This window comes from Lutzomyia longipalpis, chromosome 1 (assembly GCF_024334085.1).
Source record: "Lutzomyia longipalpis isolate SR_M1_2022 chromosome 1, ASM2433408v1".
Classification (NCBI taxonomy): domain Eukaryota; kingdom Metazoa; phylum Arthropoda; class Insecta; order Diptera; family Psychodidae; genus Lutzomyia; species Lutzomyia longipalpis.
The window spans coordinates 5,162,731-5,181,477 of record NC_074707.1 but is presented as its reverse complement, the minus strand read 5'-3'; the positions used below and the strand labels follow the sequence as shown (position 1 = coordinate 5,181,477).

At 36.9% G+C, this 18,747-nt stretch overlaps 5 protein-coding genes across 5 annotated transcripts in view; 4 read left to right on the top strand and 1 right to left on the bottom strand.

The window, feature by feature from the left end:
- Window positions 1-18,747, top strand: part of LOC129786719 (glutamate-rich protein 2) — an 871,459-nt gene that overhangs the window by 535,933 nt on the left and 316,779 nt on the right. The window lies entirely within an intron of this gene.
- Window positions 151-4,914, top strand: LOC129786861 (transmembrane protease serine 9-like). The gene is made up of 6 exons (XM_055822110.1): window positions 151-283; window positions 355-1,036; window positions 1,828-2,015; window positions 2,085-2,714; window positions 3,861-4,082; window positions 4,157-4,914. Exons 1-6 carry the CDS (start codon window positions 173-175, stop codon window positions 4,829-4,831), a joined length of 2,508 nt encoding a protein of 835 aa, XP_055678085.1. The 5' UTR covers window positions 151-172; the 3' UTR covers window positions 4,832-4,914.
- Window positions 1,856-2,784, top strand: LOC129786707 (trypsin-1-like). The gene is made up of 2 exons (XM_055821893.1): window positions 1,856-2,015; window positions 2,085-2,784. The coding sequence occupies exons 1-2, from the start codon at window positions 1,899-1,901 to the stop codon at window positions 2,760-2,762; spliced, it is 795 nt and encodes a 264-aa protein (XP_055677868.1). The 5' UTR covers window positions 1,856-1,898; the 3' UTR covers window positions 2,763-2,784.
- On the top strand, window positions 5,761-6,869 carry LOC129786703 (trypsin-2-like). The gene is made up of 3 exons (XM_055821888.1): window positions 5,761-5,825; window positions 5,932-6,103; window positions 6,175-6,869. The coding sequence occupies exons 1-3, from the start codon at window positions 5,776-5,778 to the stop codon at window positions 6,850-6,852; spliced, it is 900 nt and encodes a 299-aa protein (XP_055677863.1). The 5' UTR covers window positions 5,761-5,775; the 3' UTR covers window positions 6,853-6,869.
- Window positions 6,489-17,882, bottom strand: LOC129786693 (uncharacterized). The gene is made up of 3 exons (XM_055821873.1): window positions 17,854-17,882; window positions 14,839-15,117; window positions 6,489-8,129 (listed from the first exon to the last, which is right to left on the bottom strand). Exon 3 carries the CDS (start codon window positions 8,126-8,128, stop codon window positions 7,085-7,087), a length of 1,044 nt encoding a protein of 347 aa, XP_055677848.1. The 5' UTR covers window position 8,129; window positions 14,839-15,117; window positions 17,854-17,882; the 3' UTR covers window positions 6,489-7,084.

The following is an 18,747-nucleotide window of genomic DNA, read 5'->3' as shown; positions in this document are numbered from 1 at the left end:
ATGTAACAGAATGTTGCAAAAGACAATCAGAAATTCCCTGAGATAAGATATCGCATATTATCTTCGAGATAGATAAGGTATGTACATATAAGAATCAACAGAAGCCATTGAAGCAAGGCATTCAATCACTTCCTGTTGGTAGGAAAAGTCTCTTAAAAAATAATAATTCAAGATGAAGGCAATTTTGAGTTTACTTTTCATTGCTGGATGCGCTCTTGCGGTGCCCAAAGGATCAAGGATTGTTGGAGGACAGAATGCAATTCCTCATGAATTTCCTTACATTGTGGGTATACTAATGAAAAAACAATTAAAAGGATCACATTTAAATTAATCCGGAATTTTTTTTGCTTAAAGATCTCATTTCAGAGAATAAATGGAGTAAAGAATGATCATTTTTGTGGAGGATCAATTCTTAGTGATCAGTGGATCCTTACAGCTGCTCATTGCGTCTCTTCCGAAACAGAATGGATAAATGGAACAATTATTGTAGCAGGAGCTCATAATATAGCCAAAAAGAATGCCAATGAGCAAAGGAGGAAAGCCAAACAAGTCATCATCCATAAGGATTACGACACAGAACTCTCCCCTTATGACATTGCTCTTGTGCAGGTCAATCAATCCTTTGCACTCAACAACTATGTCAAGAGCATCGAGCTTCCAAAGGGAAAGCCCTACTATCCCCATGGGGAAGCAACAGTTATGGGCTGGGGCTCCATTTCCAACACTACGCAGATGAAATATCCAGACATCCTGCAGAAGACAGTCCTTCCCATTCTTCCGGCTGAAAGGTGTTCTTCTCACTTCCCCGGGAATTCTTTAGTGGATTTGGCCAACATCTGTGCTGGTGCTCTCGATGACTCGGCGATTTGCAGGGGAGATTCTGGGGGTCCTTTTGTGCAAAAAACATCTCGTGGTAATGATTTTCAAATTGGTGTCGTCAGTTCAGGGACTTATCCATGCGGAGCTAAGAATGGAACAGCGTCCTTTGTCAATGTATCCTTCTTCCTAAAATGGATTACTGATAACACTGGAATTTGAACGGAAATTTGAAATAATGTTTTAAATAAAAGCTTAATAATGTTTTATTTTCTTCACTGATTGAGAAGTTTTTTTTCGTATAGCAATTTTAAAGTTTTCTTCTAGTTTAAGTTATGATCAACTTGTCTCTTGTTGGAGATAAAATACGTTCTTTTCAATATAAAAAAAAATCAATAATTCTTCTGATTAGGGGAGAGCAGGGCAAAATAAGTCACTTAAGGGTTTGGAAAAAAACTCAAAATATCATATTTCATAGCTTAGATGGAACAAAATGTTCTGAGAAAGAGTTGTAGAGTAAAAATGGCTTAAAATAAATGAGCTTTAGCTTTATTTGTTTGGGAAATGTAATATTTGAGCTTTTTCCAAAGTCTTAAGTGACTTTTTTGGTCCGCTCTTTTCTAATACATGCTAGAAAATTTAAATTTGGAATGTCTCACAACCATTTTAAGCAAATTTTAGAGGAAAAAGTTATATAAACTATTTTATTTATTTAAAAAAAATCATTAAAACTTCATAACAAGAATATACTATATACTTTCAATGATTAGTTGTACGCTAGCTACTTAAAACGTAACGTACTATTTTCAAGAACTATCTTGTTGTAGGTATTAAAAACAATTTGTAAATTCCTGTATATAAGAAAAATTCAGTAGTAGGTACACGAGATACAAATACTTGGAGAACCCCAAGTGTATGATCTTGAAATTCCTGCGTGGGTCACCCACGTGTGCGGAACTTCCCAAAGCACTTGAAAGCTCCCTTATCAATCTTATTCTTTTGATATAAAAGCTCCGGAAAATAATTCAGAGAGCACCAGTATTGTTTCTTCTACCCCTGAAACAGTTAGTTTCCCAGCAAAGATGAAGTTCTTCCTGTGCACTGTCTTCCTTCTTGGATCAGCCCTTGCGGCTTCAGCAGCATCCCTCAACAAGATCGTTGGTGGAGAAAAGGCTAAGCCTCATGAGTTCCCATACATGGTGAGTTTTTTAAAAGGAAAATTAAACTGATTTAAATTATTAATTTTGGTTGTTTTTCTTTATTTAAAGATCTCTCTGCAATGGAATGATAACCCATTAATGAAACATTTCTGCGGAGGAGCTCTCATCAACGATCGTTGGGTTCTAACTGCTGGTCACTGTGTAGCTGCCTTCACTCATGACACCGCGATCGTTGCTGGAGCCCACAGCATCAAACATCCCGATGAGTTTGAGCAGAGGAGAACACCAAAGAGGACTTTTATTCATGAGAAGTACAATGGCGACGTTGGACCACATGATATTGCTCTCATTGAGGTCACTGAACCGTTTGAGATGAACGAGAAAGTTTCTAATCTCCATCTGCCCACTGGTGAAGCTTACTACCCAACTGGTCATGCTACCATCTCAGGCTGGGGCTCTATTTCCAATACTTCCACACCATCATATCCCGATAAACTTCTCAAAGCTAATCTACCAATTCTTCCCTCGGAAAAATGCTTCAATGACTACATCGACACTCCAATGGATAAGACTAACATCTGTGCTGGGGAGCCCAATGGTTCCAAGGCTGTTTGCAGCGGTGACTCCGGAAGTCCTCTTGTGCAGAAGAATGCTCGCGGAGAGATTCAAGTGCACGGTGTTACCAGCTGGACATGGCTACCATGTGGAGAACCAGGAAAGACCGGTGTCTTTGTCAATGTAATGCATTACCTCGACTGGATTAGCGAAAAAATGAATTCTCAATAAAATGTTCTTTTCTATACATTAACTTATTATGTATTTTTTCTCCTCAAAATCCGTTCTTTTTCCTTGAAAATCTTTCGCAATATTGAGGCTTTCGGGAAAGCTTTTAGAGAAGCTTATGCAGAGAACAAACATGGAATAAAATTCTTTGGAAACCTCAACGAATTTATGATTAAAATAAGAAGGACTGGAAATTTCTGACTAAGTTTTTGAAGAATTCTTGAAATATCCAGCAATTTAGTAAGCTTTACTACGATTCTTGAGCTTTCAAGAGCAAATAAAAATCTTTTTTTTTAATAAATATTGGGCCTTATTCAGCGACCAAGAAACCCTTGAAATTCGCTTGAAATCTTGAAATTTCAGTACAAAATTTAAAGATTTCAAGAGTTTCTTGGTCGCTGAATTAGGCCCAATTCTCTGAACTTTTTTTCTCTTTCTTTAATCTACATAATAAGCATAATTGCTTCAGTAGGATTAATTTTAGAGTGTTACATATTTAATTATCATTAAAATTAGACTATATATGTACGTAAAATCAAAGCTGTTGCTTTCAAAAAATATTCTAATTATATGTTTTTTTTTTAGATAATTTTTAGTATTGAAGACAAGCCGTAAATTCCTGTATCATGCTAAAATTTCGTTAAATTCACTTACCTAATTTATTAACAAATGTATTTTCTAGAAAGTGGTTCGTATGCCAGAGCTTTAAAAGCTTTCATTATATTATTTATATAAGCAATATTTTTTTTTCAAACTTCCTTTGTCTTAGATATCCGAAATGAGCTGGAATTTCCAAAGATTGAGAGGCAGGATTATTAAAATTCCTTTCAAAGCTGCTCACACGAGTTAAACGATTAAAGCTCACTTGAAGAAAATCTGCTAGAGCGTCTGTTGAGCCCCTGTATTGAGTTTAAATTTAATCTTTTAGTTAAGTTTTGTAAAATTCATTGAAGAATCCGCTTTAGAACAATGAACACACTTCGTGGAGTGGTTGGCACGGGTACGAACACTAGGGGAACCCCAAGTATGATCTTGAGATTCCTACGTGGGTCACCCACATGAACTTCCCAAAACACTTGAGATCCTGAGTGGCACTTATAGACATTTTCTTCTAATATAAAAGCTCAAGAAAATAATGCAGAGAGCATCAGTTATATTTCCTCTTTCTCAGAGAAAGTTTATTGGAAAATTAGCTCCCCTGTTAAGATGAAGTTCTTTCTGTGCGCTGTCGTCCTTCTTGGATCTGCCCTTGTAGCTTCAGCAGCTTCGCTGAATAAGATTGTTGGCGGAGAAAAGACTGAACCCCATGAGTTCCCATACATGGTGAGTTTTATTTTTAAAATACTAATTTAAACCTTAATATAATTATTTTTTTTCTTTTTATTTCCTAAATTCAGATCTCTCTGCAATGGAATGATAATTCTAAAGTTACGCATTTCTGTGGTGGAGCTCTCATCAATGAGAGATGGGTTTTAACTGCTGGTCACTGTGTAGCTGCCTTCACTCATGACACCGCGATCGTTGCTGGAGCCCACAGCATCAAACATCCCGATGAGTTTGAGCAGAGGAGGACACCAAAGAGGACTTTTATTCATGAGAAGTACAATGGCGACGTTGGACCACATGATATTGCTCTCATTGAGGTCACTGAACCATTTGAGCTGAACGAGAAAGTTTCTAATCTCCATCTGCCTACTGGACAAGCTTATCCAACTGGTCATGCTACAATCACCGGATGGGGCTCTACTTCCAATGGTTTCGTTCCAACTTATCCCGATAAACTCCTTAAAGCTAATTTGCCAATTCTTCCATCTGAGAAATGCTTCAATGACTACCCAGGAACTCCAATGGATAAGACTAACATCTGTGCTGGAGAACCTAATGGCTCTAAAGCCATCTGCAGCGGTGATTCCGGAAGTCCTCTTGTGCAGAAGAGCGCCAAGGGAGAGGTTCAGGTTTACGGAGTTACCAGCTGGTCTTGGGTTCCATGCGGATCACCAGGAAAGACCGGTGTCTTTGTCAACGTGAGCCATTATCTTGACTGGATTAGCGAAAAAATGAACTCTCAATAAATAATAATAATAATCTTTATTATCCTCGCTACAAACGAGTGTATGGAGGCACTCTCAATAAATCTTTCCACTCTTTGCATTAATTAATTTTTTTTATCATCTTAAAATCCGATTCTTTAAAAATTGTTTGCTACTTTTAGGCTTTCGAAACTCTCAAGTCTTTTTGGAAAGATTTTATAAAAGCTCTTGAAAAAGCTTATCAAATAGGTAGCACAAACTGTATGTAAAGTCAATAACAGTTGTATTCAATAAAAGCAATACAAAAATCCTAATTTAGTTTTTAATAGAGGTTTGGAATACGCTAAATTTCAAGAGCTTTCAAAAGCATTTATTAGAGCAAAAAATTTTTTTTTAGAGAGCGATACTCTATCTGCTACGTCCGATAGTACAATTTTAAGAATTTCTTTTATTGTTTTTAAATATAGGTATTATTTTTAATATTTCCCATAATTCAGTGACATATAAATTCTGTCGCTTGAAGAATACTTTGTTATATATTTTTTAAGCTCCTGTAAATATTAGAGAAAAGCTTTTAATTTCATTTGTCTCCATAAAGTCTTCTAAGTATAAAAATTTTCTTTAAAAACTTAAATCAAATTCATTTAACTTTGTTTGTTTAACTTCTTTAACTATGTTTGAATAAATCTCAATTTGGAGAACTTCCGGAAAATCTAATTCATCGACAAATCATTTCAAAAAGATTATTTAATAAGTTCGCATATTAGAGCTTTTTTAAAGTTTTCGCTGGTAGTAAAAAATCATTTCATGAGCTTGCTGGAATTTTTGGAAATTGCAAAGCTGAATTATTGCAAAAAATTCCTTCAATGGGACACGTTTATTGATGAAAGCTTACATGAAAAATATCTACAAACGTGTGTTGAACTTGAAAAATTGAGATAACTTTCCATAAAAAAAATGCTTCTAAGCTTTAGATAAATAAATAAATGACGTATGAAGTGGTAGCACAGGTACACAGACTATTAGGAAACTCCAAGTATGTTCTTCAAATTATTACGTAGGTCAGTCAAATGAATTTTCCAAAGCACTTGAAAGCTCCCTTATCAATCTTCGTCTTTTGATATAAAAACCCTTGAAAATAGAGCAGAAATCACCAGTTTAGTTCCGTCTTCCACTGAGAAAATTCAGCTTGAAAACATGAAGTTCTTCCTGTGCTGTGTCTTCCTTCTTGGATCTGGCCTTGCGGTTTCAGCAGCATCCTTCAACAAGATTGTTGGTGCAGAAAAGGCTAAGCCTCATGAGTTTCCTTACATGGTGAGTTTCTTTTTAAAGGCGATAAATTAAACTGATTGAAATTATTAATTTCTTTTTTTCTAAATTTAAAGATTTCTCTGCAATGGAAAGATCATGAAACAACTAAGCACTTCTGCGGTGGAGCTCTCATCAATGAGAGATGGGTTCTAACTGCTGGTCACTGCGTAAAAGCTTTCAATGCTAATACTTCGATCGTTGCTGGTGCCCACAACATCAAGAAACCTGACGAATATGAGCAGAGAAGGACGCCAAAGAGGACTTTCATTCACGAGAATTATGCTGGTGATGTTGCACCACATGATATTGCCCTTGTTGAGGTTACTGAACCATTTGAGCTCAATGCCCAAGTCTCCCTTGTCAACCTACCCACTGGAGAAGCTTTCTACCCAACTGGTTATGCTACCATCTCAGGATGGGGCTCCTACTCCAACATTTTCTTACCAGCATTCCCCGATGAGCTTCTGAAAGCTGAACTGCCAATTCTTCCCGAGGAGAAATGCTTCAATGATTACCCTGGATCTGCAATGCATAAAACTAACATCTGTGCTGGGGAGCCCAATGGTTCCAAGGCTATCTGCAGCGGTGATTCCGGAAGTCCTCTTGTCCAGAAGAATGCCAGTGGAGAGATTCAAGTGCACGGAGTCACTAGCTGGACATGGGTACCCTGTGGAACAGCTGGCAGGACCGGAGTCTTTGTCAATGTGATGCACTACCTCGACTGGATTAGCGAAAAAATGAATTCTGAATAAATCTTCTCCTTGCACTATTTAAAGCTTTTTTATGCTGTAAGATTTTCCCTGAAAGTCAATCATTTTCTTTGTTAAAATCAAAAATGTGCACCAAAGTTACCAATTATCAACCCCTTGTAGTTTATTCAGAGCAATAATACATTTTTTTACAATTTTTTTTTTATCTTAAATTCGACACAGAAGACTACAGATTACATTGAGATTTATCATATAGGTAGGTATTTGTTTTTTATTAGTTATCATTATCATCCACAGCGATGACATCCTCATCCAGGGGACGCTTATAGTCACCCTCTGACCCACTCACATCCCCCTCTCCACCGAAATCCTGACGATGATTCTCCTGATCATCCAGGAGTTTGTGATGGGCATTCAAGTGCGTGTAGATGCGCGGGAGATTCTGCATGACGTAGTTGGTATTCTTCGACAGGACATCCTTCTCATCGGAATCCTGAGCTGTGGCTGAGAGATTAACAGCTCCGGGGGATTTAGCACTACTCTCCCTGGGGGTTGGGATACTAAATGCTGACCCGTGGCGATTTTTTGATTCAAGATCGAAAAATTGGGAATTATTGTTATCTGGCCGGAATGTGCTGGATGCGGAGGATGGTGAGGTGTTCTCCTTGCTGCGAATGTGCCCCGAAACACGGAGATCAATGAAAAAGTGCAGCGGATCAATGCCATAGGGTGGATAGAGGGATGGATACCAGACAGGTGGTGGTGGAGGAAGCACCAGGTCAGATGGGGATGTAAGTGTTGCTGGTGATTGTTCCACAGGCGGTGGTGTGGATGTTTCCGGGGGTGATTGAACTTTCTCCCCCTCATCGAGACGAGATATCTTCTCAGGGGGTGAATCCTGCTTTGAGGATTTGCCATCAAAGGACGAGTTCACCTTTGTGGTCAATTCGAGGGGTTTCTCCATCTTCTCCTCAAATTCCTTGGGCGGTGTGACAATTTGATGCTCAAAGGGGATTCTGTGGTGACTCCAGGAGCGCTTCCTTGGCCTCCTACCCACGTGATGGTGTGGATGGTGGGTGGCTGGCATATGGGGTACTGCTGTTGTTTGCTGTAGGCGACTATTGGCCTCGTTGTTCTTTGCCTGCACCAACGAACGGAGCATTTCGCTGAAGAAGAAATTGTGCGGAGCCATGGGGGCGGAGTAGAGATATGGGGGAGTTGCTGCCAGGAGGCGACTCACGAGGTCCTGATTGCGAAAATCCTGTGGATTCATGCGGGTTTTTGGTGGCATAGTTTGTGATGAGATATCCTCCGACATTCTGCATGAAATTAATTTTATTATTAGGGGAGACTGTGGTCAAATTGGTCAAATTCTAAGCTTTTAAGTTAAAAATTAAAGAAGTTAAAAGTTTCTAAGAATCTTTGTTAAATTTCTCAAACTCAATGAGCTTTTATTTAGCTTTTTAAACCCAGATTCTGATGACTCACTTTGCCCCAGTCTCCCCTTGTGATATGAATGTTTTAAAAACTATTCAAATGGCTTTTTCAGGAGTTGCTCTAACGAGGTAATTTCAAATCATTCCATCCCACTTAATCAATGCAGAGAAAACTTTTCTCACAGGAAGGGTGTCGGAGGTACATAAATCCCTTTTTGTAGATATTTAATATCCATTCCATTGGGATAGCTTTCGTGCGGAGAAAAGATGGTGATGGACAACTTAATTATAAAATACATAATAAAACCGAAAAGTTTTTGACGACAAGCGACAACGATGACAATGGCATTATTTAAATTTTATACTCGCCCCATTTTCCATGTGGCGAGTAAATCCCCCATCGCATTCGGACACCCCGCTCCCCCTCTTGGGGAATGAGGGTGCAGCAGAGAGTTTTTATGAGTTATATTGTATGACAAAAGAACTCTGGGATGATTCGCAATGCAGTTTGAAATTAAAATTTTGGGAGAATTCTCTGTGGCGCAATTTGATTTTGGTGCAAATAAATTTTCATCCCGGAGATAATTAAAGATGCGCCATGGAGGATTTTTTTTCTCGTTGTAGCTGCTGGAGGAAAATTTAATGATGAAGAAAGGATGTGGTTTAGCTTTTCACGATGGGGGTGAAATGAGAGCCCCCCCAGATCTTGCTCATTTGGCATACAGCGAGAGAAAAATCTCGTGTGCCTTTCATTCAACATGAGAATATTATGTTTGATATCGCTCCTAGCAAATTTCACACAATGAACATCACAAATGTCACACTTTCCCTCACTGCATACCCATCCTCCAACCCCTTGGATGGGTATCATGAGTCCAAAACATATCTACATGGGAGCTATATATGTATGTATGATTCTCAACCTCACGTGCGCCTGACAACTCACCACCACCCCCTTCGCAACACACTTCCGGCGATGTTTTGCAGAGTTATGAAGTGTTGCGGCGCCAAAGAGGAGTATGTAATACGGTGACTGGAGGAGGACAATACAGAATCATTCTCATGGTGTGGCATGTGGAACAAAATGTGTCTGATTTTATTGTTAATACACCCCCGACTCATCCACGGTAAAGGCGAGGATTTACTCAATGTGGTTGGAACCATCAGAGGGATTCTCATCGCACCTCACCGTAAAACCTTCCCCCTCTCGTTGCTACTACAAAAGAAGTGACTACAAATTGTTACCATCACACAGAGAGAGATTGAAATTTTATCCTCCCACTGGTGAAGTTCTTTTTTAGGGGTTGAAGGAGGAAAGAATTTTTTCCATTCTGTGAAATGCATTAAGATGAAAAACGCGCAGTAAAAATCTTTTTATTATCTAAATAAGAAATTTTTTGAGTAGGTCTTAAGTGATTCAATTTTTCAATTTTTTTAAATAATTATTCAGTTATGCCATAGATAGTTGCAAAGAAAAGTCAGTTATAGATAAGTGAAAGAAAATTGTTGAAAAAAGAGGTAAAATCCAGGAAAATATTGCTCCCATAGTTAACATGTTAGTTAGTTATCCTTAATCTTGTCTTTAATAGAATCCCCCTGCATAAAAATCCGCATGATCACCAAAATTAGACGTTTGACGATTCCCAAACAAAGACACAATTGAGTAAGTTAGGAAATTTTGAAATATTGAAAAAAATGAAATATTGTAAATCGATGGAAAAATTATAAGAAATGCTAATAAAATTCCAACCACGGAGGAAGACACACAGAAGCGTCGAAAGCTTTGGCCCCCAAAATTGAAAGGATGTGTTTGGGTTGACCTACCGTCCCTTGGCTGACGCAATCGGAAGGAATTTTCCTAGAACACCAAAAATTTGATTCAATTTCTCATAACTTTCGAAGAATATTGTGAAACGAAATAAACTGAATAGACTCCTTTTTAAACGAATAATTAAATGATACAGCTCTGAAATAAAAAATAAACGCCTAGCAAAAGAGCTCAGATTTTTATCTTTTCCCCTTTTTTCTGCAAAGAATATTTGCAGGACAAACGAGCAATTAATTATGCCAGCAAACGCACAAGGATTTAAATCTTAAATCCTCAAAGAATTTGTCCAGAAAAAAATCCTTCAGCACTCAATACAAATGAATGGGGAAAAGAAAACAAATAAAATATTCCGTAAAGAACATTTAAAAAATCTGCTACTGAAAGGGGCACGCGAGTGATTAAATCTCCAAAGCTCTCGAAAGCTTTTCTCTCTCGCTGTGTAAAGGAAATTAAGTGTTTCATTTTCCCATTTAGACTAAAATCCTTTCTTTTTTTCACTGAAACATCTGCCGTACAAGAACTTTTCTTCACTCGTGCGGAAAATTGTGAGTGTTTGCATTGCTAATAAATCTCCTTTTATTCCATGTTCCCATTTTCTATGACGGTCGCACACCAGCTAATTCCACGCTCTTAATTTCCATGAAAAATAATCAAAAGCATCGCATTTTTCTTCCCCCGCAAGTTTTGTTGGGAAAGAAAAACACCGTCAAGAGTCCGAGGGAAAGTTTAGCAATAAAATTTGCCTTGTCTGAGATTCTCCTTGCGTTTGTTTGCTCATTGTGGCATTCCTTCTGCACCCACCCACACCCAAAGAGTGAGAGGAAGTGCTAGCAAATATTCAAAAGTGATGAGATGCGGGGACAACGTTGGGGATTTTCGCAGCACTCAACCCCCTCCTCAGACTTTTCCTCCTATTAAATTGCGATGATAAAAATGATGAAACTGCTCCATTTGGACCATCTGCTGACAATCACGCGATTCTCGGTGGAATGCTGGGAGGCAGATTGAATTAATTGTAAATGATTAAAATATATAGAGAGACAGAGGGATTTTTGATGACGATATACCAAAAATATTCATCTCAAAGATGAACTCCCTTTCCTTGTGCTAGGGGTGTGTATTTCCTCTTGGCAATTAATTAGATAATATCCAACATTGTCTTCTTCTTGTGCGCGTCTATTTGCCTTTCCAAATTGTAATTTATTCACGCGAATTTCTCAAACTTTAAAGTCTCATTTTTCAATTTTTCTATTCCTCTTTTGGGGTGTCATGAAAATTATTTTAAGTAGGTAGACAGAGGGGTAGTCAAGGCAGAAGGAAAATTATTATTGAAAAATTTAAAAATTGAGCAGGGGTGTAGCTAAGGGGGAGTTTTTAGTGTGAAAACACCTTAAAAGTTCAAACAATTTCGGTCTTGAATCTTTATAACTTTAATTTCTTAGATAGGGGAGACCGGGGTAAAAATAGTCATTTTGGAATTTTCAAATGCCAATTTCTCCCGAAATATAAATCGGAAAAATCGGAAAAAATTAGGGTGCAAAGCCTTACCAACCTATAATTTTTGACAGTAATTTGGAGGTTATCCGATCAGTACTTTAGGAGTTAAAAATGAAAATAGATTTTTGGCCCATTTCCCAAACTTTTGCGTATTGAGAAAAACGCGTTTTCCAAAGTTTTCCTTCAGCAATTTTCCAATCTGATAATTTTTCTCACTAGCTGGGTTACTACAGAAAACATTGCCAAGGTGTATTCTTCAATAACTTTTAATGATTTTTCTCTACAATTTTTTGAATCAAAACATACCCCTTGGGGTAGATCTAGTCATCCCATGTAAATCATATGGGAGATCGAAATTTTTGGCATATTTTCTATTCATTTGTTGCAAAATGGCGTGTTTGAGAAAATCGCAAAATTCTCTGTTTTAGTGCGTATAAAAGTGAAATTCCTTGTCGCGGATCAAAAGGTGAGAAGTTTAGCTATCAACTACTATCAATCTCTCAGGCGGAAAATCATTGGAAATGTCGGAAAATTCGACCGACTTTATTTAGCCTACTGGTGACTATATTTACCCGCCGCGTTTAAAAATAGTCAGAAGCTGAAGGGTTTAGGAAAAGCTCGAAAACTCATATTTCCCGTGGAGATAGAGAAAAGTGGTCTGAGACAAAGTTGTAGGCCAGGAAATTTCCTATAAGAATGACCTATCGAGGAAATTTTCTTGCCCTTGGGGAATCCTGCAGATAAGGATTTATGCAAATTGACTATTTTTACCCCGGTCTCCCCTAATAATATCCCATTGAATAGATTTCCGACTACGCCTCTAAACTTGAGGGATCAGAATTTTCCACATTTTCCAATAGTTTTTTTTTTAATCTTGTTCAATAAAATGTTATCTCTTCACTTTTTAGAATAACCCTCAAATTAACTTAGGGGAGAGCGGGGCTAATAAAGTCACTTAAGGGTTTGGAAAAAGGTTAAAATATCATATTACCTAGTTAGATAGAACAAAATGATCTGAGAAAGAGTTGTAGGGCAGTAAATTTCCTAAAAAATGAGCTATACATTTCGTTTTATCTATTTGGGAAATATGATATTTTGAGCTTTTTCTAAACCCTTAAGTGACCCCTACTGTCTTTATAAATAATTTATTGGTAATTAAAATTCCGCAAAAAAACCCTTAAACCCTTCCAATCCTTTCCTATCTATATAATAAAGAAAGGTCTGTTTGTTGTTAATCATCGTTCCTTCTTTTCTATACAAATCCACACCGTTTGCCCGATCGCGATGAAATTTGGTACAGAAGGCTCCTTATAATAGGCGGTTTCAGATGGCCGTATTTTTTGGAGGCTGTATTGCTTTTTTAAAGGCTTTATTACTTTACTAAGTGGTTGTATTACTTTTTTATCGGTTGTATTACTTTTTTTGAAGGCTGTATTATTTTTTTGAATGCTGTATTACTTTTTTTGGAGGCTGTTTTACTTTTTTTAAAGGCTGTATTACTTTTTTTGGAGGCTGTATTACTTTTTTTGGAGGCTGTATAACTTTTTTAAAGGCTGTATTACTTTTTGAAAGGCTGTATTACTTTTTGAAAGGCTGTATTACTTCTTTTGGAGGCTGTATTACTTTTTTTTAGAGGCTGTATTACTTGTTTGGGAGGCTATATTACTTTTTTAAAGGCTGTATTACTTTTTGTGGGAGGCTATATTGCTTTTTTAAAGGCTGTATTACTTTTTTGGGAGGCTGTATTACTTTTTTAAAGGCTGTATTACTTTTTGAAAGGCTGTATTACTTTTTTTTGGAGGCTGTATTAGTTTTTGAAAGGCTGTATTTTTTTAGAGGCTGTATTACTTTTCTAAGTGGCTTTATTACTTTTTTAAAGGGTGTATTACTTTTTTTTTGGAGGCTGTATTATTTTTTTAAAGGCTGTATTACTTTTTTAAAGGGTGTATTACTTTTTTTGGAGGCTGCATTACTTTTTTAAAGGCTTTAATACTTTTTTTTTAGAGGCTGTATTACTTTTTTTGGAGGCTGTATAACTTTTCTAAGTGGCTGTATTACTTTTTGAAAGGCTGTATTATTTTTTTTAGAGGCTGTATTACTTTTTTTTTAGAGGCTGTATTACTTTTTTGGAGGCTGCATTACTTTTTTGGAGGCTGTATCACTTTTTTTAGAGGCTGTATTACTTTTTTTGGAGGGTGTATTACTTGTTTTTTGGAAGCTGTATTACTTTTTTAAAGGCTGTATTACTTTTTTGGGAGGCTGTATTACTTTTTTTGGAGGCTGTATAACTTTTTGTGGGAGGCTGTATTACTTTTCTAAATGTTTGTATTACTCTATTTGGAGGCTGTATTACTTTTTTTTGGAGGCTGTATTACTTTTCTAAGTAGTTGTATTACTTTTTTTGGAGGCAATTTACCTCGCATTTACTAAAATATCCCTCTTTTATACTCAAAAATTTTCCAACATCTTCAACTCTTCTTACACACAGAAGAACGATGACAAACAATTACTCTCTCATTGCTAATTATTAACGACTTTTATCCTCCTTTCTTTCGAGCTCACAAGAAAACTCCCACCCCTGCATGAGATTTGTGGGATTTTCCCCTAGGGAGTGGGGGATGAATGAGATTTCCACGGCAAGAGGGAAAAATCTACTTGTCGATTGTCTCATTGTGCGAGGGATTTTCGCGAATTTTCACCCGCCAAGAATGAAATTGATTTTCACTCGAGAATCTGCATAAAACTCCGTCTTTTGAAGCACCCAGTAAAGGGCTGTGAGGGTGGGTGAAGGGAGATGGAAATTTTGTGAAATGATATTGTCGGGAAAATTAAATTTCCATCCACAAATGGAATTATAATTTGTATATGAGAGAATGTTTGTGTCTTCTTCAGCAGTGTTGGAGTTGCTATTGTTGCTGGCTTCTATCGTATTAGACAAACATTTTCTCACTCACACGAGGCTCTTTCCCATTGAAAAACCCATCCATGCATTCTTGAGGATTTTCCATGGGATGTGTGCTGTGTGTACCCACATCCTTGAAATCCTCTTTAACTGCAGGATTTTGGCAGGATGTGCGGGGTGGAGAAGAATGGGCGGGGGGGCGGAATTGAGGGAGAATGAGGATTTCTTGGGTTGTTTTGTGTGAATCAACATGAGGTCCCTCAGGACAATCATATATCTCGAATTTCCTCGCACAGTCTCAGACATTTGTGGTGAAGACAAGTGAGCATTTTCACCAATTTATAATCCATTGAAAATTGTCTTACCTTCCCAACAGTGCTGCTCTGGTGTGTCTCTCGTCTCTAAAATCTCTCTTCAATAGTGCCGAAATTCGCACACAATAAAATGTCTTGTGGGACAGGAACTATTCCAAATGCAATCCCTTTTCTATGTACTTCAGCACACAAGAGAATCCCTCCTTCCTCTCACACCAAAACCACCCGTTGAGGATGCATTGCGCGGGATGAGTATCCTTCCACACAGGTGCAGCTCTTCGTTGTGGGAAAGATGGATGTCTCTTGGAGATGATCTTCCGGCAGAGTTGTCTGGATGAAGAGAAGCAGAGAATGGGATTTGTGTGAGACAAAAGGATGGAAAATCTCTGTAGTGAATTTTCATCATACAATTAAACTAATTTGCTATTCTGAATGAGATATACAACAACTCCCAAATACCCCCAAGGCTATATTTTCTCTCCTAATTCCCATTAAAAGAGAAAATTGTTAATTTCAACATAATGCAATTTTGAAAAAAAACCTTCCCACATTTCCAGAAATGTGGAAAATTTGCAGAAAATTCTTCATCAAAAAAGAATTAATTTTCATGAGATTTTCCCAAACTGATGCTCCATTCTCCCCCCATAAATACCCCTATTTCATTTTTTGGGAGTATAGTACGAGCATAAAAAAACACAGTTCATCAATACTATCGGATTTGATGCAATTCGCATTTTCCCCTCAGAATGAATTCACTTTTTTTTTGGCAAATGTGGGAAATTTTTTAATCATTTTTCCCCGTCTCTTTTGGGCTCATTTTACAGTCGTTTTTTTTTGCACCCATTTTGCACATCCTCTGGGCGCACAGATATCGAGAATCACTCTTAATTGCTCAAAGGGAAAATTGCGAATGTGCAAAAAAATTGTCCACATTGATAGGAAATGGTATTAAATTTGTGAACCAGCGATATTTGATGTCTTTTGTGTGTGATTTTTTTTGCCCAACTACGGCAGCGAATCAATATTTCAGTTCACATGAGTTCTCTGGTGATTTTTTTTTGTCTAGAACTGCAGGAAATGAATAATTTCAGTGATTTTTAATTTAGTAAATTCATATTGGGGAATTATTGAATGAATCTTTTGCATGTTTTCCACCTCAAATATTTCCGGGAGAATTCAGTTTATTTTGGAAAATAAAAAATTATAGGTTTACGTTGTAATATTCGATAGAATTTTTTTATGCTTAAGGTTTTTTTTAAATATAATTAAAGGTTCAACTGGGCAAAAATTATAAAATGTCAATAAATAAATAAATCAATTAGCTGGCGAAAGAATAATTAACTGATTGAAATGATTCATTTAAAAACAATTAAAACAATTTATCAATGCTTCAGGATACTTTTTTGCTTGCAGAGATAGAGCGAAATGTCAATTAACAAAAATTAAACAAAGATCAATTTAAAACACTCTGATATAATTAAATATTAATGGAAAATTCATTTATTTTAGGAGTTTTTTTAAATCTGTTTTTACTCTATATTTCTTAAAAATTCTTTGGGTTTATAAAGCCAGAAAACTTCAAAATTAGTCACCAAAATTGAAATACTTAACGACCAATGGAACGTTGTCGTCCCTTAGCTAAAATCAATGCAGGACGATGCCTTTATAGTCCCTTGACATTTTGAGAACACAAAAAGGCATCTTCAAGGACTCACAGGATCAGGAACGACGAAAAACCAGAAATTTAAAAAAATCGGAGTTTTGGTCAAAAATATCGTATTTGAGCCTAAAGAAACTCCCAAAAATAATTTTCACGTCATTCTCCCCGCTGGATTCCTTACAGTCCTTAAGAATTCTTCACACTAAAGATTTTTTTTAAACTCTTTATTTTTAACGCCTAAAACTTCTGTTTTTTTTTCATCAGAAAATTTAACTTTTTTTTTATTTTTTAAACACTCAAAAAGGGATAATACATCACGTAGATACATATCGACGCTCCCGAAGATTATGAACCATACTCCTGTATTAAAAGATAAGAATATGGTTCATCTTCGGGCACGTCGATATTTTAAAAATCTTTTAAAAAAATTAAAAATCCGTAGAATAGATTTTCTTTATTATCGTCACATAATTTAAAATCTAATAAGTTTTAAGAAAGTCAGTAAAAGAAATTATTAAGAGAAGTGTAATTGTCTTTTTATTCAACACAAAATTATTTTTATTTTAAATATTTGTTTTACACTTTAAAATAATTTATATTAATAACGAATTAGAATTGAAATTATTCAATTCCTAATCAATCCTTCTCTATAATTTTAAGTTTATTAACAATGAAGAAAATCTTTTCTAAGAAAAAATTAAAATCTATAAAATAATTTCAAGAAAAAGATTCCAAATGTTAACCGCTAAAACATCCAAAGGGCATCGCTTGAATGGAATTGAAAGAGCCATGTAATTGAATTTGTGAATTAAAATCTAGAATTTCATTGAGTGCAGGGAGAGAGACCCAATCTCAATGGACAATCGCGTTATTTGAAGCAATTGAAAAAGCAACAGCAATAGTAGGGGGAAAAGGGTTTAACATCATCAGCAATGGGCACAGCCGTCGCATTGAAATTTCTCTTCCGAGGGTAAAAGAGGATTGTCTAAAATCGAGATATAATGTTGAGAGAGAGGGAGGAGAGGGTGGGTGGGTGAAGCTCATATGCAACAACGGGGGTTGATGTATCAATCATCCCGGAGAATCATCCCCCGATTTAGGGGTGAAGCACTGTGTGTGGTGTGTGTGCGGTTTGGAAATTTGCTGCTAAATGCGTGAAAAGCAGAGGGTAAGTCACTGTGGCAAGTGGTTTATTGAATTCCCAAACCCTCACCATCCCACCACCCTCATCATCCCCATGTCACGTCGCACATATTATGTGAAAATTGCGCTGAAACACTTTCCCACCCCCACACACAAACCCTCTGTGCTTGCAACAGAAATGGAAATAATTCACTTCCCATTTTGCTGAGAATCTCTTTGGCGCTTAATCAATTAACACTGAAAATGCCCATGTCACTACTCACTTCTAGGTCCTTCTAAACGTGCACAGCACACACCCCTCTCCCCTTGAGGACACACAAATCGCTTTCGGGACAACTTGCCCTAGCACACTGTATACGGTGAAAGCAGGGAGATTTATGGACCACTTGTTCCGTCTCCGGTGGCGGTTTAAAATCAAATGAGTGCCAGATCTACAAGAACATGCAGATGAGCCGGCTGGTGACGTCCTCCACGGTGGTGCCAACAATGGTGCTCTCCGATGGTGGAGATTCCACAAATATAATACGGGGAGGGTTTGTATATTTCACACAGGCGCGCGCGGAATATTTGCATATACTCGGTGGATTTCATCTCTTTCGTCACATGCTGCCACCGCAGCACCGAAAGACTCCTCTCTCGCCTCTTCATTTCATCACTGCACCCTGTCACGGAATCACGGCAATTGTGACACCCTCCTCCCACATTATTACATACATATTTGCCGCCACGGAGGGTGAAAACAAGCCACGTCTTCATCATCATACCTACATACATAGTTTTTTGCATAATGCGTAGCTGAAATGCTTCAAATACAAAAGATTTTCTCTATTTTGAAGGGGTGGGGGTGGTAAAAGGTCACGTTTTGAGGATTTTAAATTGAATTTCTCAATTTGTTGTCAAGTTTTTCTTTTCAGAAGAAACTGATATTTTCATCTATTTGAAGTGATAAAATTTAATTTTCTGATTAAAGTTTCTCTGCAAGTGTATGAGAAACATAAAATATTTAAACTTTGAGGATTTTTCTTTTAAAGAAAATCCATTTATTATTTTTGCTAAAATTATAGGTAGTGTTTTTTATATAATTGTAAAGTTTTTATGTTAAAAAAAAAACAAGATTATCAATGAAATTCAAAGCAAAATAGAATTCTATACGAAGC